Raw genomic sequence first — 25,992 nt, forward strand, 5'->3', positions numbered from 1 at the left:
GGAAAGTAACTGTTATGACAGGATTCCCAGTTCAGTACCAACATTTTCGTCATTTCGTTTCAGGATCTGAATTGATAACTGATATTGGTGCAAACGTCAAACGTCTATACTTCATGTCTCTTTATGCCTAGTGATCGAGTCTCAATAAGGCACAAACAAAGCTTAGCTTTGTTAGCAATGGCTATAGGTGCTGGGTTTGAATCCAGGCCCAGAACGACGACGTTGGCCATGTCATTTAATGTTGAAATTTGTGTACACGTAGCTGTTGATGTGTTGCGAGAACAATGATATTACTGGTGATTCGCTGTTAATGTTGAGATTTCCGTAGGGTGCTTGTTGCCGTTAATCGCGTTTTTTTTACTGGTTCGTCTAATATCCAGTTTCCAGAGCCACTCGCCGTTGAGCGACGTTAAGCACGTGGATGGAAAACCTTTTCGAGAGCGAAAAACTTTTTTCCAATTGCCGTACAGCTTTGTAACTCCATATATTGTCTCAAGTATTTAATTTTGACTGAGAATTACTGTACGATATATGTAAAATAATCCGTTGTCTCAGAACTTTTGGAATGTCACTTGTTGTAATTAGAGTTAGTTTATGAGTGTTATTGGGTGTCTCATGGCTAAGGACGTGTTTGCTAATGTGTTTTGTATGACGATATTAGTTGACGCTTAGACTGAGTGCCATAATGACCTTTGGTCTCTAGTAGCCTCTTGCGGTACCCATTGTGTGTAGTCAAACGACTGTACCCCACGGGTTTTTGGTGTTTAGAGGACCTGCAACACAGCTAGTTATGTTGGTTGTATTTGGCAGTGACCCACTTTTTTTGCTGTCAAGTGTACATATCTGTCGCAGTTTGACATTTAATACTCGTTGCTCCTTTCTATAACATAGTTCACGAGGTGCAGATATAAACCGAACTACTTCCTTTGCCTGATTCAACTATAATGATTTTTCTACTCAGTTGGTGATAATTTTAAAGAATATTTTGACATTATGGAGTAGAGGCAGATAGGTCTACAATTTTTTACATCTAATCTGTCTTCTTTCTTGCAGAACAGGAATAATTACAGTGCTGTTTCAATTTTCGTTTATTTTTGTGTAAAAATGTTCTGTATATAATTTTTAAAGTGTTGTTTGTATAGCTTTTGGCCCAACTTTAATTATTTTTACTGAAACACCATCTCCTGACTTCTTCCCTTTGTTAGTATTTTAAATGGCTTCGTATGTCTCATTTGAGATTACATTTGGAATGTCATTATTTTCCTAGTTATCTCTTCATATTTCTTATTCATTTCTTTAACTATGCATAAATTTACATAAATTTTGAAATGCTTGTAAAATTTTCCCTCTGTTTTAGTTACTAAGCCACCCGTCGTTTACCTGATGAAGTGTAATGTCTACCTAACATATGTCTGCATTTCATTTTCTTTATACTTTTATTGTTTTTAATTTTCCCAATGATTTTTCAAACTTTCTCTGGGAAGGTTTTCAGAATTGACTGAAATGAAGGCGACTGGTTACAGTCAATTCTCAAAACCTTTATTCGTCTCGTCGTAGTGCTTCACATCTGCAGTGGATAAAAGTTGGATTTGTTTGTTATGTTGACGATTTCCAAGTTTCTAATTATGCAGTCAAGTTAGTGTTGTCATTTTCCTTTCACGATATTTTGTCAACTTTCCAAGTTCTCTTCGTCCGGTATCGAGCACAGATTTCCTTGCTCGCTACTTGGACTCCAAACTGTGAACGGGACATGTTGTGTGTTACCCTGGAATTGTAAAAGAATAAAATACTCTCACACAAATTTCACACAAAACAAAACTGTGCAGCAGAACAGTGTCATATTTTTACAGTCTTCGGCAGACTGTAAAAATATGACACTATTATAATTTTAGTTGCCAGTAAATAATCTCTAGGGCAACGCATGACATGTCTTATACACAATTTGGATGTAGTCTGAACAACGTGCAATGAAATCTGTTCTCGATATCTAATGAAGACAACAAAGTTGTCGCAAATTTGTGAAAGCAATTTGACAACAGTGATTAGGCCGAAAATCCATTAACTTGGAAATCTGTTATCATTCATATCCTCTTCTCGACATTTATGAAACGTTTTCGTTTAATTAAACATGTTCTATCATGTTCCTTATATCGCTTGTTTGAAACTCTCACTTTCTCTTTAATATATGCCTCGTTCTACTTGACGTTTTCTTTTAAGATTTATACAGAAAATATAAAATGACAGTCTGAACACGTAATGGCGTTATCGAAAAAAATAAAGTCATGCTTGTAGATTTAGTAGATCACAGTAGAAATAAGGAAATATATACCAGTGGACAGATTTTTGTGTAACTTTTCTTGTGATACGCAAAAATGGTAACAATGTGCCTTAAAATATTGGCTTATTCAAACAAAAATGTATAATGTCTGCCATAGGTATTTTGTATTTGATTTTGAGAAGTGGTTCACTGTCAAACAAGTGATAAATAATTTCAACATTATTTACACAGACATACTTTATTTGTTCTTACATATCTTCTGTTAAGAGGAGCTACATTATTTATTCTGCTAACACTAATTTCTGTGCAGTAGATGTGGACAGATCTTATTTCACAAGTTCCTGTTACAAATAATCTTCTGTTGATTTGAAAACAATGAATAATATTACCAATTTATTGTCCTGCTAGTGAGTTTTTAAATTAAGAAGACATTCACTGATTTTTTTAAAATAGTACATGATTCAATTCCTCTTTCCTCCATGTGGGAACTAATTTATCACAGGTTAGTTACAATGAAAGGCAAGAGATGATTACAGTTGCAGGTATACTTCTAAGTGTGATTAACCAGTGATAAATATATTCTGGCATGACTACTGCTATTCACATAAAGTTCTTTTCAAGCTAATTTATTTTCATTACATGTCTAAAGATATAATATATAATTCAAATTTGACTGTTATGTGAAACACATATGCCTACTGTATATGTATATATATATATATATATATGTATATATCTTTTGAATCGCTGGTATGGCTAAAAGCAATAATTAGTGTCTTTAATATATAACATGAACTGCACAGCATTGCAAAATGTTACATTTTTTGGTTAGATTGAAATGGTTTCTTAAAATCCAACATAAAATATTCACAAACTTTATTTACTCATTTCACATCAATCCCATGCAAAGTTCCACAGGCTCTGATCATTTGCAGTTACCGAAATTCTTTATTTGTATACAGAGCTTCATAAAACAATTTTGAGTAATTTTGTGATTGATGAGCAGAAAACAAGTATATAAAGTCTGACGTCTGAAATACTTTATTTTCAGGTTAAGGGCTGCCTTAAAATTAAAAATATAAGAGCTTTTCGTTGGTTGTAAGTCTTGTGTTGTACGTCTGCTAAACTTAGAATGCAGACAAAAATTCATAGATTATGTAAATTACATTTTTGTAATCCCTTATTCAACATACTGAGATACATTTTAGAGTTCAGTGTTGCTTCAGAGACTTCAAACAACATCTTCATTCAAATAAATTAATTTGACACTTAATCATATGCATAGGAACCTAAATGTTCAGATGCAACAAATTTTATTGACGAATTCTATGACTAATCAATTGGCTAGCAGTTGAAAGACATAAGCTTAAATTTTGTAGCAAAAATAAATAAGTTAAATAATTGATAACATGAGCTCATGGATTTGTGTTGAAGGGAATGTCCACTAGATTATTTATAATAAATAAACTTAGGAACATAAGCTGTGAACTTTGTGCAATGAAAGGTTAGTATTTATGAGATGGTACACCAAGGAGCTGGACCATTTAAATGTGATTAACCATAAATTTTTGTCCTTCAGCAAGTACTGTGATTTAAAGAAAATCGGTTGATTGATTCTAAATTCAGGTAAACTATGTACCTACAAATAACCTCAAATTGAAGGATTATTTAAATTTTACACAAAATGGTAATTGACCCTAACTCATTATTTATGTCACAGAAAGGCAAGGAATTATTATTTAAATTGAGGCTTTATTCAGGTCTACAGCGAGGAACTTCTGCAAGTACTAGCTGACACTTAAGTATAATGGGGACACATTTCTTAACAAACATCTCCATACTTGCTAGTAACCGTTAATTTTTTAAGTTTGCTGGTATGGTCTACCTTTTCTTCTGACAATATCAACAGATTAATGGTACTGTGCTTAAAATTTGCTCCATATTTTGATTATTCATCATCCTGATAGTTTACATAATGCTCCAGAAACTGCCACAGATTAACTGAGTTGTATGTTTTTAGATAGTTACATGACGGTCTTAAACTTACACAGAGGTACTATTCATGTTTAATGGCAAAGTTATAAATAAATATAACATATTTGTAATAAACCACTGCAAAACAATGCCAGTTGGTTATTAACTGAAGGAATTAAGCGCTAATTAAAAACTGATCAGACATATTTGCAGTTTCAATGAAACTAAAAATATTCCAAGGAAAGTCACAAGTGGCTTTTTGCTACAAAATTTTCCTTGCTTTCTTTGAAAGGTCAGTAAAGCAGTATGCCAATTTAAGGGCGAGCGTGTACAGGTGTGGTGTCTTCAGGGCTAGGAGAATCGTCATGGCGTGACTTGACACGCACCACTGCATGACGTCCTGATCCTCCATCATCCAGCTGCTGCGTATATTTCGGACCAATGGTTCCCGGCGTCTGCAAGCGCACTTTCTCTGGATCTCCAGTTGTTTCATCAGAACGCATCAAGAAGAATAGACCAAAATTCAGTTGGGGGATGTCGTAGAATACAGTCAGTGTCAGCATCATAAATGTCAAGCCCGCAAGAAGATAACCTGAGGAAAAAGAACAGAACTCTTAGCTTAAACCGTTTTTACTTTGGCTATTGGTTTCTCTAAATAAAGATATCTTTCTTTCACTATCGTTTTTGGACAGTATCTCAGCTATCTAAATTTACACATGCTAGCAGTGTATTTTCTTGTTCTGTGAAACTAAGTTGGAACATAAGAATTAAAGTTAGTGAGTAAAACACTTGTGATAAATATGAATGGTGTTTCAGAAATTTTGAAAACTTTAGGCCACACACATAAGATCACGCTTTGTTGAAGGACACATCCCTTTTAACCAGTCATTTACGATATGTTTACATGCGTGATACAAATCGGTCATTATACGCAATACATCTTAGGAAACTCGTTGTTAGTTGTTATTTTGCTTGTAAGTTTTCAGTGTGCCTTACTAATTATTATGGCTTACATATGAAATTCAGGATCCAACGTGGACGGCTGATAATTTGAGTTCATTGGCATGATTGTGAGTTACGGTGAAGCGGCGGGATATGGGCAGAAACGATCGCTATAATTACCATTAGCGGTTGCCTAACGGGAGGCATCTGCATGACGCTAACCTTGCTGCAGTTTATCGAAACTAGGAGTCTTCGTCCTGAGTATGTTGGTAATGGAAGGAGTGATAGAAGTACGCTAGAGTCTGTGGCTGTCATTGTACATAGGTGTAGTAATACACCTTGAAGTTGTACGTCTACTGAGTTATGTGCTACGGCGCAGGCCACGTAACCGTTCGGAGAGTATTCTAGGAGTACAGTCTACACGTGGAGCACCTTCAACAGATACAGGTATTAGCACCAACCTATCCTGAAATGCACATGGGACTTGTGCAATGGTATCAATATAAAAATGCCCATTTATACTCGTGGATTGAGGCACCTTGTGTGGCTTATTTTACAGCTACCTCACTGTTGAGAAACAGGATCATGCGTCTGTGTAAGGACGAGAGATTAGGGTGGGGAAACTACAAGCTATGGTCGGTGAAACAAACGATACACTCGTGGCGTTCCTCTTTCCGGTCGCTGAGATCGGAGGAAGTGATTTCACGTGATCCAGACACGGTGCTCTGCTCGCCCGGTGAGAGTAAGCCACCAGCGTGCGACGCTTGTAGTCGACTGAAATATGTTCATCAAATTTCAATAGTACGTGTTTTATGTCAAAATATGACGGCTGCAACATGCTCCGATCTATTTCAGGACTCTATGAAAAGCGTGTGGTTCCTGTTTCAGAATGCTGTGTAGAATCTAAGTTTCTACAAAGGTAATTAGGTAGAGTATTTTTATGTGTTTTAATGGTTGATGGCTCACCCTATTTTTACCCAGTAATCAGTGATCACCTTTCCCTGTTGTATTAATTCAGCGAAATGAGTCTCCAACTTGGGAAGTGCCACCACCGAGATGCAAGTCTTTTCAGTTGCGTGTCGATCATGATGAAATGATGACGAGGAATACACAACACCCAGTCCAAGAGGAAGGAAACCTCCGACCCGGCTGCTGAATGGCAGTCAGATGCGCTGACCGCTCAGCTAAAAAGGCGGTTTTATTTTAGCTATTGCATAGTTATCTTACGTGTATTTTAATAATGAATTTTACGAAATGGTTGTAGACTGAGGCTTGTGTACAGGGTGTATCAAAAAGAATCATCCGATTTGGAACGTCTATATTTCTGAAACTAATAAACATATACAACGAATTTTGTTTTTTGGTGAAAGGGAAATTCAAAACTTTTTTTATACCTTTTAATAGGTGTTCAATGTGCCTCCCTTGAGATGCACGGAAATATGTGAATGCGGTACTCAAATTGTTCCCACACTGCAGCGAGCGTGTCTTGAGTTACAGCTTCCACAGCTGCTGTTATGTGATGTCTCAGTTCATGTATTGTTGTTGGTAACGGAGATATATAAACAGAATCTTTTATAAACCACCACAAGAAATATTCACATACAGGCAGGTCCTGTGACGTAGGAGACCAGTAATGTAAGGCGGAATCACATGGTCCAGTGTGACCGATCCATCGTTCAGTGATCGTTTGATTTAAAAGTTCCTGCACTTCCAGAAGCCAATGTGTGGTGCTCCATCCTGTTGGTAAATGAAGTCTTTCAAATCAGTCTCCAACTGTGGGAAAAGAAAGTTCTCAAGTATATCGAGATATGTGCTTCCTGTTGCAGTGTTATCGGCGTAGAAATGTGGACCATACACCTCTTCCCGTGAAACTGCACAAAACACATTAAACTTTGGAGAGTGCCTCTCATGTTGTACAACTTCATGTGGTTGTTCCGTACCCCATATTCTCACATTATGACGGTTCACCTTTCTATTTAAATGGAATGTTGCCTCGTCACTAAAAACTAAGCATGGAAGAAAACTGTCACCTCCATCTTGCCAAGAACGAAATTACAGAACTCGAAACGTTGTTGTTTGTCACCTTCACGAAAAGCTTGCAGTAGCTGAATTTTGTATGGTTTCATGTGTATTCGTCGATGCAGTATGCGCCAGACGGACGTCGAGGGCATGTTGAGCTGCACGATGAAGGGATTTCTGCGGACTCCTTGTGAAACTATGGCGGAAGCGTTCTACAACTATGTTAGACACTCGGGGACGGCCCGGCAATTTGCCTTTACACAAACAACCTGTTTCTCGGAATTGTTCATACCATCGTCTAATGCTCTGTGCTGCAGGAGGATTCACACCTTATCTAGTACGAAGATCACGCTGAACAGTTATTATTGACCCGCACTCGCAAAACGTAGAACACAAAACGCTTTCTTTTGTCCCGACACCATTTTTACTAGAACTGAAGTGGACGCACACTGCTGCTACCTAGCGGGAACCATGTAAATCTCGAGAGTTTACTCTTTCCAACAGGACATTTTTCACGCACATATCTCAAATAACATGATAGATATGATTTCCTTAAATTGTATGATTCTTTTTGATACACCCTGTATTTTGTACTTGTGTGTGAAAGTGTGAATGGACGTGAGTGAGAATGGAGCTTTAGTATGAGATCAGATGAGCTCGATATTGAGCGCCCTAAACATATAGTACAAGGATATAACCAGTAACAGATTGAGTATTCACTCTGTACCGAAGTGTGCGTTGATTTGATACTTCCTGGTATATTCAGACTTTGTGCTTGTCTGGGACTCGAACATAGAATCTTAGCTTTTCGCGGGTAAATGCTCTACCGACTGAGCTATCCAGCCACCACTGAGACTCGCTCTCATCGCTTTACTTCCACTCAATCAGTAGAGCATTTGCTCACAGAGGGCAAAGGTTCTGGGTTTGAATCTCAGTCTGGGTGCTGACGCTGCTGCTGGTTAAGGGTCTGAAGAGACTAAACATCTAAGGACAGCAGTCTCTTATTCGCCTTCCACGACGGAGTCTGTGCACCCCATCTGTCTATGTCTGGCGTTAATCCTGTGTACAACTGCGAGAATGTCTTCTAAATGTTTGTGTAATGTATATCTGAAGTGGGACGTGGGTATGAGCCCAGTTTTCACCTAGTGGGGTGTTGAGAACCGCCTAAAAACCACACCCAGATTGGCTGGCTCACCAGCCCTCGTCATTCATCCGTCAGGCAGATTCGATCCGGGTCAGGCTCGCCTTCCCTAGCCCTGGAGGTGGCGCTTTAATACGCTGGCAGTTCTCAGTATGACATACTGTTTTAATCTCACAGGAAGTTGCAGACAAGCACTTATTTTACAGTCGTGGCGACCATAAATGGGACTCTGGGAAATCACATACAACTGCTGTAAATCTCACCAACGATTGGTTTCTGTGAAAATCTGGACTGGAAGGGTTTGTAATCGTCTTCTAGAATCTATTCTTGTGCTATCATGCTTAAATTAAATAGTAAAATAGTTTACTATTGGTTTCAGCACGTCGCATTTACGAAATTACCGCACACAGCTGTTCGCAATCTCTGCTTCCAGAGCTACGAAGCTCCCGTACATTTCAGTGTTGAGATGCGAGCACAGCTATCAACTTTAAGGTACAGTGGACAGATTGGACAGGACGTACCGTGTGCACGCTCGTTTGTTTGTTTTAACAAGCTAATACTTCTTCCGTGAGAGATATCGAAAGTTTGGTTTCCACTTCTTCAGTTCCCACCAGTCGTCAACTGATTGAATAAAACAGTAATGAAATACAATCCTGGCATGCTCCATAGAGTTGGACGGCCACTGCTGCCTGTGTGTTAAGCTTGTAACGAGGCTAAGGCCAGACTGTTTGAACACTTGTTGTAAGTTTATTAGAAAATACCTCGAATAAATATAATTTGTGTAAAGTTGTTGTTTTTTATTTATTTATAATCTTATGGATGTCTGCAATAACAGATGCATTAGAAAGATGTTCCTTGGCAAGAAATAATTCTTTGCTATATATATTGTGAGAAAATAATTATGAAGTGCATTTTCAAAATAACGCCAGAGAAATAGAGGAGAGGCAAAAATATTTATATCTTTCAGTACTTTTAAAAATTTGGAACTCAACAATTGTTCCTAGAGATAATCACGGACGTGGGGCTCCTGAATTATGTTAAATACTAAGATCATATTTCAGTGGAAAGTTTATATACTGCTAATATAATATAGTTGCGGAAAATTTGTCAAGCTGACTATCCCAATTTCTGCTATAGCCAAATGTCATAATCTATGAAATAACAGCACAAAGACATCTTCAAAACAGTTATTCCACTTGAATTTTGTTGATAAGATAAATGAAGAAAAGGCCACAGAAATAATTAAAAGGTAATTCTCAGCAGCAACAGACTAAATATGTAAATGAAGAGATGCAGAAGTAATAATATAGTTCGATTGTGAGCTTCAGTGTATTGTTAAATTATAATCTGCCACATATTACTATCAAATAAAAAGTAGGAACTACAAACATGGATCGATAATCGAAGCAAATTTCAGCTAGGTATCAGCATATTTTATTAAATGACAAGATCGATTGTAAGCATGATTCTTGTTATGCTCTCGAACTTTCAAAAAGATGCAACGTGCAGTTTTTTATTACCAGCTAATCAATTGTCACACTTGTGTATAATGATACGTTACATGGAATGATAAGAAATTTTTATTTAAAAAGGTAAATTCGGATCCAGATACAAACTAATTTGTTGGAAGGTGTCTGTACCCGAGCACTACGGAAATAAAATTAAATGTTCTCTTAGGGGCACTGCAGTTTTAACACGATCTGGATGCTTCCTTGAGGTTTTTATAAATAAAGGCCAATAAAATTCGTAATATGGTTATAAAAGATCGTCGCGTTGAGATCCGTGAATTTATTGCCATGCATTTAATGCAAAGGGTCAATACACTGCATGACAAAAAAAGTGAATCACCCAGAAGACATGGTCAGATGTTAATTTAACTTCGTACATGTGCACACCATTGACGGGTATGTAAATGATTAGTTACAGTTCTGTTTGACAGGTAGAACGGTGACCAGGATATATTAGCGTTGTTCGTGTTTAGTGTTGTTAGCAAGCCTGGTTAATGTATAAAAGGGGGAGTGGACAGGGTCAGATATTGAGTCGTCATTGTGAAGGATACGGAGACGCTGCGTACTCCTGTAAAACACCGTTACTAGCACCTGACAGAGTTTGAAAGAAGCCTCATTGGCGATCTCCACTTCACCGGCTGGTCGAATCGTGCAGTATGAAGATTTGTGAATTCAGATGTGGCAGTGGCCCGGTGCTGGACTGCACGGAAATGTGAGGGCAAGCATACTCGTCTTCCAGGTTCCAGTGAACCATGTCTCACCACCACAAGGGCGGATCGCCTTATTGTGCACCAACCCTCTCACATCTGTGCCTGCCATCATCCCGCACCATTGGTCAGAGACTAGCGGCAGCCGGACTACGGAATTAATATCCCACGCGTAGGCTGCTGTTACCATCACAACACAAACGGCTGTTTCTGGAGCGCTGCCGTGACCGGAAAGCAACGACTGCTGATTAATGGCGTCATGTTGTGTTCAGGTATGAATCACGGTTGTGCACTACCCCGGATGACCATCATCGGATGGTACTGATTGAGGAAACTCTGAAGGCACAAAAAAAAAGGTCACTTACATCCTGAACAGGGCAATGCTCGAGCACATATGGTTCGTCGCTCTGTGAGCTATCTGCGTGGTGTTAAGGCACTGCCGTGGCCAGTTCGCTCCCCAGATCCGCCCCAAAAGGACATGTGTGAGACCAGCTCGGTAGTCAACACTGTCCAAGTGCCCGTACCTGGGATATCAAGGACCGATGACGACAGTTGTGGGAGAACTTGCCTTAAGAGAGGATAGACGGATTTGTGACACCCTTCCCAACCGAATCAGTGGTTGCATCCAGGCTGTAGGAGATAGGACGTGCTTGTGATAAACTGACTCATACTGCCAAGTTCTTTATAAATTTGACTCGATATTTTAATCACTGAAATTATATCATATACCATTTCAAACGGGGTAGCTTCATTTTGCTTCCTCCCCCCTTCTGCGTGCTTTACTCTTTTTGTCAGACAGTGTAATATCCTGAATGAACTTAGGCGTATGAAGGAGCTAATAGTAAAATGGGTGCTTTATATGTTGACTCTAGATCAAAACCGCTTGAAGAAAGACATTTCAAACTCGTGTTTTCGGCGTTATGAAGCTATAGACGAAACGACGTATGCTATTACAGAACATTGATAAAACTGCCATAAAAATGGTAGGTGGCCAATGTAAACGCACACTAAAATCACATAACGAAACAGTTATAGTGGTGGATTCACAGGGTATCATCACAATTGACTTCTTGGAAGAGACTGTAACAAAAATTTATGTTACACTACTGTTCTTTATTGCCTAAACTCAACATACTTATTGGAGTGAATATATTTAATGAAACGAATTTATATGCTGTATGTCGGAACTAAGCAAGGTAGCAAACAATTTTTTGAGGTAATGCAGAAATGAAATGTCGCAGCACCAAAGTCGTTACGGCCTATAGCAAGTATGTTCAGAAATAATCTTTTGTTTTCGTAGAATTGTTTTTCTACCATATCTATAAATGAGTTCTTAAAAATAAAATAACTTTATAATGCAAAATTGAGTTTTTGAAGATAATCGTCTACTAGTAGTATAGTCACCTAGTTATGTAACATATTCATGGGCTTTCCAACTGGCATTCGATACATTTAATTTCTTACAAAGCTACAAGTAAAGCTGCTCCAAGCAAGTCAAAACATTTAATTCGAGGATACTGATATTATCGGTATGCATCCGACAGCATGCACTACCTAATACACTGATGGAAGGAAGGACCGCAACGCCAAGAAGGAGTTGTGTGACATAAGCGAAAGTTCGCAGCCGTGTTTCTACATCTGGAATATTCTTCCTATTCATATTTCGCGCCAGCTGCATAAGAGTGGCGCTAGTAGCACCACTATGAGGATGCAAATCAAGTTCCTTTAAGTACGAGCTGTAGCGGTCGTGAGCGTTAGTTACGTCTGAGACTGGAAGTGGTGAGCTGATGTTAGTCAAGAATGCCTTTAAGACGGCAAAGATCCTATTGTCAACAGCTCACTGTGTTTGAAAGAGGTGTTGTAACAGGGCTACGATACACGGGAATGTACGGTCGCAACGAGACAGGGCTCCTGGCTGATGGCCTAGTGCAGGGCTTCACAACATACGTGCTCGCGGAGCAAGCTGTGAGCAGCAAGGTGCGAGCACGGAGCAGTGTGAGCACGCTACCCCTACTACCGGACCAGAGCGGAGAGTGGGGAGAGTCACGTGGGGCACACAACAGCTGCCGCCAGTCAATGTAAATCCGCGGCCACCTGCAGGGATATCACTCACGAATTATTACTGCGACAAATGAAACAAATAAAGGAGAATGTACACATGCCACATAATTTTATTAGCTTAGTGTATGCCTCTACATTCGCATTAATTTGTGAACTGTTACACAATAAAAGGTGTCACTGAAGTGTGGGATTCTCGGTTATCTTGTACTTTTTGCCCTTTACAATTGCGTCTATGTTCGGAGTAATTGTTCTTGTGCATTTTAGGCGCAGCGTGCAGTTTAAATTTCGATCAGACAATGCGTTTCTCAGGTGCGTCTTGTTACATTTCATTGCAGAGAACAGTTGTTCACAAACATAGGTGGAACCGAACATTGATATTATTGTAGCCGCCAGTTTGTGCAAACGAGGAAATCTATCGTGAGGGAAGTGTCTGTAGAATTCCAAAAATGTTTTTCTTGTTCTGAAATTTGTCTCTGTATTCTCTGTCACACTGCAGGTCAATAATTTCTTGCTGCAGCTCAGGACGAATCTCTTAAATATTCGCTGAATATGGAGAGAACAGATCAAAATCACTGTCTAGTGCTGTCAGATCTTGAAAGCGCTGATCAACTAAACTATGTGAATAACGTTCACAGTCTTTGTGAACATCTTGCATGGATGATAATTTAGGAAAATGAGCTAGGTTTCCTGTTTCCAGTGGACTCACCCAAAGTGTCAATTTCATTTTAAAAGCTTGTATTCGATCTATGAAATGAGTAATTAGCAGATCTTTACCCTGTAGTAAAATGTTCAAAGCATTCAGATGGCTAGTTAAATCTGCTAAGAACGCGAGATCACATTCAAACGTGCGCGCGCATTTCCCCTCCCTCCCTACTCCAGGACCTTGCACCTGCTCGCGAGCACGTGCCTGAGCAGACGCGAGTACTCGCGCTCAAAACCGGCCAGTTGTTAAGCCCTGGCCTAGTGGCACTACCGAGAGAGACGACCATCGCGTCAGGCGTGGGGCTCTGGCGCATCGTACTGCATCTACTGCAGCAATTTAAGCAGCCGTTGCCACCACAGTGACACAAACAACTGTTACAAATCGGTTACTGCAAGGACAGCACCGAGCCAGACGCCCTGTAGCGTCCATTCCACTGACCACAAACCACCGCCATTTTCGACTTCAGTAGCGTTAAGCGAGAGCTCATTGGAGGGCACGGTGTAGGTCTCTTGTGTTTTCTAATGGAACCTGACTGCCTCGGTACCAGTGAGGGCCGCTTGTTGATTAGAAGGGCCTGCAACTAACCTGTCTGAGTGCTGGACACACTGGACTTACACCTGGAGTTATGGTCTGGGGTTCAATTTCGTATGACGCGAGGAGCACTCTCGTAATTATCCCATGCTCCTTGACTGCAAATTTGTGCGTCAGCTTGCTGATGCGACCTGTTACGCTGCCATTCACGAACAGCATTCCAGAAGCATCCAACAGGATAATGGTTCCCACATACGGCCGTTGTGACCCAGAATGTTCTATAGAGTGTCGACATGTTGCCCTGGCCTGCTCGATCTCCAGTCGGGCACATACGGGTCATCATCGGACGACAACTCCAGCTCATACACGAACAGTCCCTATATTGACCGACCTAGTGCAACAGACATGGGAATCAATCCCACAAACTGACATCCGGCAACAGTACGACACAATGCATGCAGGTTTGCATACATGCATTCAATATTCTGGCGGCTACACTTGTTATTATTGTACCAGCGTTTCACATTTGAAATGGCTTATCTCGAGCTTACATTAACGTGTGATCTTCGTATGTTAAACGATTAAATTTGTTACTCAGGCAAATGTGTTCCAGAAATTTCGTTACTCTACATTAATTATTTTTCGGCGTTGCGATATTTCTCCGTTAGAGGATGTTCCATAACGCCGTGCAAGAAAACCGGATTTTTCCAGGGCTCATACCTCGTCTTCTATTGGTGATATAAAGATATGGTCAACTGGTTTGGATATCCCTTTGGCTATGGACCATTTGTATACCCAGCAGAAGGATCGTCTTACTGTAGGTACCCTACAGTGCAGGGTCAAAGGCTGAAAGTTACACACTTCGTCAGCTTAGACAAATGGAACAAATCGGTTGGTTGTTTTTGCATTAGATGTGGTCTACGGTACGCCTTAAGAACCATTTAATTCATCGGTGGTTTCTGAGAAAACCCGAAAAAATTGTTTTCGGGCACCAAAACCGAGCTGCGGATTTTAAAACAGCTATGCACAGAAAATGGCTGAAATTTTAGATATATTCCTGAGATCCCGATCTCGAACAACCCTGAAAATTTTCTAGATATTTCTATCCACTTCCAACAACAGAGGTTCAAAGTTACCATACTTGAACACGGAAAATACGCACGTAAAATCAGGTGTGAGGCGAAAACGTAGTTTATAAAGTGACGTAACTTGGAGGAATATGCTGTGAACTGTATTCGTTATCACCCGAAGGGTTCTGGGAACTCCATGTTGTAGTACTGAAGCACATGCAAAATATTTAAGCACGTAAAATTCGGTCTGAGGTGTAAAACTACATAGCCTTTGGGTTATTTCAATTTCACCTAAGTAAACTATCAAAATTTTACTAACCCATAAATTGCTTTTGAAATGAGTGACGTGCCCTGCTTTACCTACAAAAGACGGAAACCAGCGGAAAAATGCTCCTCTCGGAGCACAAAAAGGACGAATATGCTGTCGTTTATCGAAAGATTCTGACTGAAAAGTGCGGTACCAGCTGCCTCTTTCTGTCTTCCTCAGCACCTTTAAAATTTTTCCGAAAAATTTTGGCATGCGAATATATTCGCGCTTTTTTAGGCTGGAGAGCAGGAGACAGTAGCACCAAAAAAAAGGACAGAAAAGTAATAAATACTAAAAGATAGCAGACAGTTGCTGTGGTATAGGAAGAGCGAAGGAGACAATGGCCGTGAGACAGAAAGAGAGGGATACAGTGACAGTGGAACATAGTTCACAGTGATAGAACAGTGTTAGGAAATGAGTGAAGGAAACAGTACTAATGGGTGAGCAATAAAGAAAAGGAGAAAGTAGGTGAGAGCCAGTGATAATGAGAGACAGAGTATTGATAATGATAACGAGGAAGACAGAGAGACTGATTGCGAGAAGGGACGGCATCAGTGGGATGATATGAATGGCATAGTTGCAGTAAGAGATAGGAAGCGGGAGACAGTGACAGTGAGAGGAGACAATATTAGTAGGACAGTACGAAAGAGGCTATGGCTGTGAGACAGGGGACAGCGCCAGTTAGGGAAGCACAAAGAGACAATGACAATGGGTGGGCTGAATAAATGAGTGAGAACGAGCAAGTGGGAGTGGATGGGTATGAGCGACTTACAGTGATGGGCTCGTGGGCGTGAGCGAGTTATAGTTCAGGGCAGGGTGCGATTTGTGCTTTTACCAGTGGGGGGATGTCTTAGGGGGTTAGTAGAATTATATATGTTACTAGCTTGGACCATGGCATTACGCATGGTTAAACAGCTATTTATAAATAGATGTTAATGCTGAAACTCACTATTGACGCATATACAGCATCAGAAAATCCATCCCTTGTTATATCTTTAAAAGTACATTATTGGTAAAGCTTATTTACAAAATCATCTACATACGGGTACAGATATACGAGGGGAATTCAAAAAGCAGACGCATATTTGTGAAAAGCTGTACTTATTCTGATGATAGAAAACTGAAACATATTAATAGTATTAACACTAAGACTTAGTAAAAACTTTCAGTGTTCGGCTCCACAAATTTAAATTATATGTAAAGTTTCGCTCCAGTGCGTGGGAAATAAACATCCCAGGTTGGGATGCATAAACTAAAATCAGAGGAGGGTATGGTCTGATGCAGAGGGGGGGAAATCCCCCCCATCCCCCCCTGCAAATCGCACACTGGTTCAGGGAGATTGTGGGAATGAGACGTGAGTTGAATGTTAAAAGGAGAGCGAGTATGTTTGCATACCCAAATTTTTGAGAAAAGTTTAAAGACGCTGAGGAAGGTAGAATGAAGCAGTTGGAACCCCACTTTTCAGTTAAAGTCTTTTAATAAACAGGAGCACATTTACTTCTTTTGTGCTCAGATAGGAGAATTTTTCCGCTGATGACTATATGTTCGACTATGTGCATCTGGTTAGTGTTTGCATTGAACAAATATTTAGCCATGATTGTGATTACATACACATAAAGACTGTTCTTATTTTAACGTCTTTTCCTAATAGTAACTAATGTGTTCACATAAAATTCCAGTAGCTTCATCCTGGTAGACGAGTGAATCAGTGAGGCTAACAGCATTAATTCTAGTACAGCGACAATCAGAAGTACAGAAGCTGAGTTTGTCTACTGTGACTGTCAAAATGTTTCGTTCAGTTTCTTACCTGTGGTTGCAACCTTATACAGAGGTCTGTATGCCTGATTTGGAGAATCTCCTGGAATGTAGTCACCAAGGCCCACAGTTGTGAGTGATATAAAGCAGTAATACAGAGAATCCAGGAAGTCCCACTCTGGTTCAAGTGCTGCAAAAACTGAAGCAGGCAGCATCATGAAAAATGCGACGAGCACTGTGACAACAATAGCAAGATGCAGCAGACGGATGTTGAAGGGCTGATACAGATGGCCAAGGCGTGAGTTCAGGGTCTGCAGCAGCACTGTTGTTGGAACCATCAATCTTTCCACCAGGGCTGTCAGCAGCACCAAAGTCAGAGGGATTCCCAGCATTGCGTATATCATGCAAAACACCTTTCCACCTTTGGAAAGCGGTGTCACATGCCCATAACCTGCAACAAATGACACCTTCTTTAACGAAGAATAATTTATATATGTAAAATAATAATGTAAAATCCGATATTTGCTTCAAAATTTCTGTGAAACTCATTATTACAAACTTAAGAACATAAACCCTCCCCACAAAAACAGCAGTTAAGAAATAGTAGATATATTCAGCTCATGGACAACACTTTGCTACATGTGCAATAATTTCTGCTGTTTAAACCGTCCTAGTCTTACATTAACTTTTCTTTAAGTATTCCCTAAATACTTATAACTTTCACTTCGTAGATTCACTATCTCTTAGCTTTGGCTTCATGTTTTCCCAAACTTAATATTGTTGATAAATGAGTGATAATTGCTGCTACTACGTTAAATATATGTCCTGCGCCATTCTGTAATGTAGTTGGCGATGGTTTAACTTTTACACACATTACATAAATGTAGATTTAAAAATTCTAATATTGATAATTTAATTGAATCATTGAACTGGTCCTTTTCAGTGATATTCCAAAATTTGCTAGCAGGAGTTGTCTCCACAGTCAGAACATCGAAACGCGTTGTTTATATTGTCAACTTATTGGTTTATCTACATTCATTGTTCCTGGAAGCAAAATACTTTCTACACAAAGGAAAAGCACCATTTAGCGCAAAAGCTGGTTAATACAGACATCAAATTATTAATAGTGTGGAATAAATTTTGACATTTGCTCTGATTCTATGACTCACTTCAAAGAAGTCGTCTGAAACTGAAAAATAAAAAATTTATTTTGTGTCGTATATACAGAACTGTATAAAGTATTATTCCATTTATATGTAATGGTATTCAGTTATTCATTGTTGGGGACTACAATTTCTCACATAGAGGGAAGTTAAGTGTGGTAAATTGCCTACTGAATAGTGTAGTTACCATCTCAGATCAGTAGAAGTATGAATAAAGAATTAGATTAATAAAAGAAATTGAAAACGTATAACAACGATAAATCGTTGAACTATGAACTAAGAAAGGCATGTGACACAATATGAATAGAGACAATTAATTGCGAGAATATAGTCATGCGGTGCAGAAGTGTGTACATGCGCTGATAACCTCTCATTGTGTGCCTGTAAGCTCCATAGGAGTGTACAGAGTGCTAGGTACGAGGAAAATCATGATGCAAAATATACAGTAACCACTTTGTGGCAACAGAATATCTGATGCTGTTGGGCTATATGCTAAACATACTAAAGTCAAAAAAAGATTCTTGCTGCAGGAGTTCGATATAATCATTCCAGCACTTCTGCAGGAGCTATATTTCTGAAGCTTGTTTCCAGCCTTATTTTTTATTTCTCTTGTGCTATAACACCACTTTTAAGTGTTCTGAGACGAAATTGAGACTTTGATGTACTAAACCTAGTGTCAGAAACGGCAGAGCATTAAAGATAATTGCTATCTTTAATAAAACTATTGTGAAACCTGTAAGACTTCATTTACAAGTAGAAAGAAAAAGTGTTAACGAAGTTGTAAGGTGTCATGCAATTCCAACACCTTCCATGAAAACCCTGACATTATGAGCATATCCAGTAGTATGTCACATAGCTCCGAATAAATTGTGACATTAAATTAACCAAAGTAATACGAGTAACGAGTGAGCAAATGGAGTACCACAGACTAACACAAGAATGCCTAAATGCATGCCATACCTTCCCACCGTGAGACAGACGCAGTTCCGAGGGGAGAAACGAGAACAGAAGCCGAGAGCAGAACCGTGTTAAGCTGGAAGGCCCTACGATAAGGGAGGGACACCCACGTCACCAGCTAACAGCTAGGACCACCTCCAGCCCACGTTAAAAGCTAGAGCCCTCCAGAAGAACAGTATGGATCTTGCGATAACACTAAAAGGACCACACCAGCTGCAAGTATTAGCGTGAGACTTTTTCTCGTCTCTGATACGTTGCAAACTTTAAAAACATTGCCCCATCACGAAAAGTATAACGTTTCTCATTGGATGGACAGAATTTTGGTAGGCGGAGCTTAAGGTTAACATTGAGACCCTGATTGGTCAGATGAAAACACAGCCAGATAGTTTTTTTAAACCAACTTCGGTAAATTGTAGTAAGGAGAAGTTAGGAGAGAGTTGCTTCCGAGACGGCGAGGTGAGCGGAGCTGTGCTGCCCGCTGCCCCCTGACGATCACCGACAAGGTAATGAACGCACGCGATGCCGCATAACAGCGCATAAAGCTTCACTCAGAACTGCAGAAGTCTCATCTGTTACACCCCCTTTTTGCGTAATACTAGTGTCGATCGTCAATTAAAGCTCATGGTTTTCACATTTGCCACTTGAAGTAAAAATCTGAAACGCGATGATTTTTCTGTTATATAGTTATTGAGAAGCCACATCAGCCACTGTAATTTACGACAAGTTAGAGAAGTAATTAAAGATAATTGAGGGTCACTGTAGACCATTTTGATAGTTTTCTCTTTTGTGAAACATAATTTAAACCTAGATTATAGATGTGATATGGCATAGGCCATCCTTCGATCCATTGTAGAACTTGGAAACCCATTCAGGGAATATTCGTTCACATTTTTGTTGAACGCAGTTGGTTTTTACCATCCTGTATTAAAACATTTCCTTTTATCAATAGTGCAATTTATAAACAATGTTTTGTGAGTAGAATAAAATTTCCAATGGTAAACTTAACTGATTTTTCGACGTTTTTTTACCAGCTATCTAAAAATAGGAAAGCCTTGAACCCCTTCCACTAAATTTAGTTAGTATTAAGATTCTTTCACAGGGAGTGCAGTGGAGCTGACGCTGAAATCATTAAGTATTTGGTTAGATCATCGCTAGTCTCACTGAACTCTTCTGAACTCTACATGTCATGTGTGGTCTGGTGTCTCCTTACCAGCAACAGGTCCCAGGTTCAAACTAGTCAATTCCCTAAAAAACACGCTCAGAGCGTCGTTGCCCGAAAGTGGTAGGGAGACACGATATACACTCCTGGAAATTGAAATAAGAACACCGTGAATTCATTGTCCCAGGAAGGGGAAACTTTATTGACACATTCCTGGGGTCAGATACATCACATGATCACACTGACAGAACCACAGGCACATAGACACAGGCAACAGAGCATGCACAATGTCGGCACTAGTACAGTGTATATCCACCTTTCGCAGCAATGCAGGCTGCTATTCTCCCATGGAGACGATCGTAGAGATGCTGGATGTAGTCCTGTGGAACGGCTTGCCATGCCATTTCCACCTGGCGCCTCAGTTGGACCAGCGTTCGTGCTGGACGTGCAGACCGCGTGAGACGACGCTTCATCCAGTCCCAAACATGCTCAATGGGGGACAGATCCGGAGATCTTGCTGGCCAGGGTAGTTGACTTACACCTTCTAGAGCACGATGGGTGGCACGGGATACATGCGGACGTGCATTGTCCTGTTGGAACAGCAAGTTCCCTTGCCGGTCTAGGAATGGTAGAACGATGGGTTCGATGACGGTTTGAATGTACCGTGCACTATTCAGTGTCCCCTCGACGATCACCAGTGGTGTACGGCCAGTGTAGGAGATCGCTCCCCACACCATGATGCCGGGTGTTGGCCCTGTGTGCCTCGGTCGTATGCAGTACTGATTGTGGCGCTCACCTGCACGGCGCCAAACACGCATACGACCATCATTGGCACCAAGGCAGAAGCGAATCTCATCGCTGAAGACGACACGTCTCCATTCGTCCCTCCATTCACGCCTGTCGCGACACCACTGGAGGCGGGCTGCACGATGTTGGGGCGTGAGCGGAAGACGGCCTAACGGTGTGCGGGACCGTAGCCCAGCTTCATGGAGACGGTTTCGAATGGTCCTCGCCGATACCCCAGGAGCAACAGTGTCCCTAATTTGCTGGGAAGTGGCGGTGCGGTCCCCTACGGCACTGCGTAGGATCCTACGGTCTTGGCGTGCATCCGTGCGTCGCTGCGGTCCGGTCCCAGGTCGACGGGCACGTGCACCTTCCGCCGACCACTGGCGACAACATCGATGTACTGTGGAGACCTCACGCCCCACGTGTTGAGCAATTCGGCGGTACGTCCACCCGGCCTCCCGCATGCCCACTATACGCCCTGGCTCAAAGTCCGTCAACTGCACATATGGTTCACGTCCACGCTGTCGCGGCATGCTACCAGTGTTAAAGACTGCGATGGAGCTCCGTATGCCACGGCAAACTGGCTGACACTGACGGCGGCGGTGCACAAATGCTGCGCAGCTAGCGCCATTCGACGGCCAACACCGCGGTTCCTGGTGTGTCCGCTGTGCCGTGCGTGTGATCATTGCTTGTACAGCCCTCTCGCAGTGTCCGGAGCAAGTATGGTGGGTCTGACACACCGGTGTCAATGTGTTCTTTTTTCCATTTCCAGGAGTGTAGAACAAACAGACACCACGCAGAAAGTTAGAAAATGGCGATCCTGCCAGGATTCTAAAATACCATGATTGAAGGGCGACCACATGCCTAACTAGGTCTGAAAAATATCCTGTTAAAATTTTTTCGTGATAAAAATTTTTTTTTGAAAGGCTTAAATAGTTGAAAATAGTAGCTGCAGCGATAGATAGTGAGACATTCTAGCAGAGACAATAGCATAATTAAGTTACGAATTTTAAAAATTGTTAGAATTACGTTTTCTCCTCAATGCAAGCGCACAGGTGGCGGATACATCGTTGACAAGTTGGTTCTGACCCAACAAGTAAGTGAATTGATTGTCAAGTCGTGTGTGCAAAACGTTTATGAAACGCGTGAGATCGAATGCGCGCATGTTGACTCGAAGTAGGGCGCTTGAATTGCTTTTAAAACAGAAAATAAGGGATTCGGAAAGATTAGCAATGGCAGATCGAGACCTTGACCGAATTGAGGTAGAGACCCAGCATGCAAATGGACAGAGAATAGAGGAAAGTACAACAGACGATGCAGTATCGTGAGAAATAGGACATATAACGCACCATAACGAGGATAATGTACGTCAAGGCATAGAAAACGTAAGTCAGCATACGACAGAGGAGCAGGAAAGTAGAGAGACAGTCGATGAGGATTCTAACTTGCGTCTTGAATACGTAGAACCCATAGTACAAGTAATCAGAGCTCCCTCACCACAGAGTACACGGAATGCGAGCAGAAACGTGTCACAGCACAGTTCAATGCAATTTGTTGCGAACCAACACTTGGGCGAAAACACAGAGCGTAGGACGTCGGAAGAAATCGCAATAGGACCCACCAATCTGGCAGAATTATTACAACAAATTACGGAAACCATGACAAGGCAAAATAAAGACATAGCGAACCAAATTCAAATTCAGAATGCAGAAACCACGAGACAAATGCATGAGATTAAAGAACAAAACAAACAAATTCAGTTACACCTAAGTCATATTGAAGACGAGGCAAAAGAATCTCGAGAAGTGATAGGAAACTTAATAACAGGTTACAATCAATTGAGAACAGACATTGACAAGGTACAAGTGGACGTACAAACAATGCGTAATGACATTCAGGACGAGATCAAAACATTACGTAACAACACCCAGGGAGAAGCCAAGAAACTAGAGAAACAGATAAACGTAATTACTAGACAAGCAGCAGGTACAGCGCGTGAAATTGTTGAAAACAGTGTGTTACACAAACGTATCACAAAAGCAGCGCTGAAAAGATATGATAACCGCATAGTCAAAATATAAGCGCAAACGAAGCGACAATTTCAGAAATTGCGAACAGAGTTGTTGCAAACCATTGAAGAGCGTAGTGAACAGGATCGAACAAGCACATAGTCTGCAACCACATCCGTATCTGTAACAGCACCGGAAAAACAAGCAATTAACGAAGATATTACGCATTTGCGATTCCAATCACAGGCGGAAAGTAACATACGTGAAATCAGACAGCCTGCACAGAAACAAACACGTTTCGAAATTCTTGATGAGCAAACGTCATCACAAACACACGCGGAACCACAAATGTATGATTCAAGACAGTTCGGATCGTGCAATGAAGCAGCAAGGTTAACCAGACAAGATACCGAACCAATACCTGACAATGGAAAGCCAGGTCGCGAAGAGTACAGTGCAATGCATTCAGCTACACGTTCACAACCGATGGAAGAAAATTATTGCGTACCACTCCAACGATACTACGCAAGGATAGGCGAAAGTTACAGTGGACAATATTCAATGGATCTACCACAACCAGAAAGAACGACGGGAGAAATGATCAGAAACAAAAGTGGCGAAGAATAGCGAATTTCATATGGAACTATGACGAAGTACGACAACGATCATTTCCTCACAGTCAGAAAATTTCAACACTTTCGAGAAGGAAACTCATTACATCCACGAACTTTTATTGATCAATTCCGAGTAGGATTACCAGAACACTGGACGCTAGCACACAAATTAGACTTTATATGTGCACACATGTCAGGAACAGTCGCAGAAACCATGCAGAATGTTGCAGCGACATGCCGATCGTGCGAAGATTTCAGAGAGAAGTTTCTCTCACGATATTGGTCCAGCGAAGCACAGAACAGAGTGAAGTACGAATTATTGCAGAACCCATATTTTGAAAATTCAGGAGAGAAGAGTCCCGTGAAATTTGTCGAATTAATGGCAAAGAAAAATCAATGCTTAGATGTACCATACAGTGACGGAGAGTTGATTAAATTATGCGCGATGAAGCTACCATTGAAATACCAGCAATCATTAGTAGGTCGCGGAGGCAATGACGTAGAAGCATTTAAAGGTATTCTAAGGGAACTAGAGTTCATATTTTCGGAAAATCACGCAAGAAAAAGACGAAGCGCACGTGAAAACGAAAGCAAAAAGCAGTGGAATCCACAAGACACAGTAAGAAGAAACAATAATTACGAACCATGTGATAACTTCGCACCAAGAAACGACAATAGATTTCAACAAAGAACCGGTTATGGATTTAGAAAAGAATATGGCAATAGCTATAATTCACCCAGGAACGGCAACAACTATTACAGAGGGATTAACGACAACCGGAACGGGTACTGGAGAACCAATAGACCGACAAATTATCAACAAAGAAACCACTATTAACAAGTTGAACAAGAAAAGAGAATACAGATAGAAGAGGTGGAGGTAAGACCACCAAACCCCGATAAACGTTCGAATTGACAGCTAAGCGCCCATGCCAAAGGGAATGACGCACCGACCCAGGGCAATTGCAGCACCTTGAACAGAGAAGTAAAAACCTTATCACGAGAAGAGAAGAAGGAAGAAACTAATTCGCAGGGACCAGATGAAAACGAAGACAAGAAAATAACAATATCGTGTTGGGACGAAATTAATTGGGAGAATACTGATGAGGAAGATGAATTACCAGAGGCTTGCACAACGAATGTAGGAGGAAAGGACGAAGTAATGAGTATTGCAGAGCTATTTGAGATGGAAACCAGGGAAAGTGAATTCAATGAGGATAATGCGCAGTCGAGAGAAGTTGAAAATAAGTTACGAGTGGGCATACAACCCAACGTATATAATGAAGGAAGTTATGAAGCGATAATTAGAGCATTTAGATGCGATTATGTGGAAGTAGCGACGAAGGAGGAGAAGATAGACGAGGATGAGGAAAAAGTAGAGGATGTTGAAGAAAGCGTAAATGAAGGAAGAAATAGAGAAGAGGAAATAAAAGAGAGAGAAATAGCAGTCGAAGCTTATCCTACAGAAAGTTCGAATTCACAAGGGAAATTCCTAAAAAGACTCATGTATGATTCAGTGAAGGATTCGTTGATGCAAGAAGAAGAAGAACAGAACCAACCCTTTCAAATTCAACCAACTGTGAAGGCCATGGTAAAGCATATCCCAGTCAATATTGTAATTGATAGCGGAAGTGAACTGACTGCGATCTCAGAAAATTTATTCATGCAGTGTAATGGCAATGAAGAATTGCCGCCGGCCGAAGTGGCCGCGCGGTTCTGGCGCTGCAGTCTGGAACCGCGAGACCGCTACGGTCGCAGGTTCGAATCCTGCCTCGGGCATGGATGTGTGTGATGTCCTTAGGTTACTTAGGTTTAACTAGTTCTAAGTTCTAGGGGACTAATGACCCCAGCAGTTGAGTCCCATAGTACTCAGAGCCATTTGAACCATTTTTGAAGAATTGCCAGTTCTGCAAACACGTAAGATTAAAGTAAGAGGTCCTATTAGAAACAATGCTGCGGAAGTTACGAGACAAACAAGGTTAACTCTTTCGTGTCAAGGTCAAAAGATCGAAGCCAACTTCGTGATTATACCTAAACTAACTGTAGATTTGATTATAGGTACAGATTTTTTAAATGAGAGACGAGCGATAATAGATATGGGGAAAGGTAGCGTAACATTCGGGAATGTCACACTTCTCTTTGAGCAAAAGCTAAAATTAGAAGAAATAGCAGTTATAAACAAACAATTAAGAATGATGCGAGATAAAGAGGATGAAGAATTAGAATGGTATGCACAAAAGGGGGAATCGCCTCCACTCATGTTAGAAGTCCATAAAGAAATCGACGAAAAATTGCAAGAAGTTCAAGG

The 25,992-nt window shown here is 40.7% G+C and overlaps 1 protein-coding gene across 1 annotated transcript in view; it reads right to left on the reverse strand.

Moving 5' to 3' along the window:
* Positions 1-2,497: 2,497 nt before the first annotated feature.
* Positions 2,498-25,992, reverse strand: part of LOC126247985 (potassium channel subfamily K member 1-like) — a 238,112-nt gene continuing 214,617 nt past the window's right edge. Inside the window, exons 3-4 of the mRNA XM_049948557.1 lie at positions 17,049-17,447; positions 2,498-4,844 (exon numbers count right to left, since the gene is read on the reverse strand). Of these exons, the coding sequence (XP_049804514.1) occupies positions 4,567-4,844; positions 17,049-17,447 (677 nt within the window). The 3' untranslated portion in view covers positions 2,498-4,566. The remainder of the gene's footprint in view (positions 4,845-17,048; positions 17,448-25,992) is intronic.

Source organism: Schistocerca nitens, chromosome 3 (genome assembly GCF_023898315.1).
Source record: "Schistocerca nitens isolate TAMUIC-IGC-003100 chromosome 3, iqSchNite1.1, whole genome shotgun sequence".
Taxonomy (NCBI): domain Eukaryota; kingdom Metazoa; phylum Arthropoda; class Insecta; order Orthoptera; family Acrididae; genus Schistocerca; species Schistocerca nitens.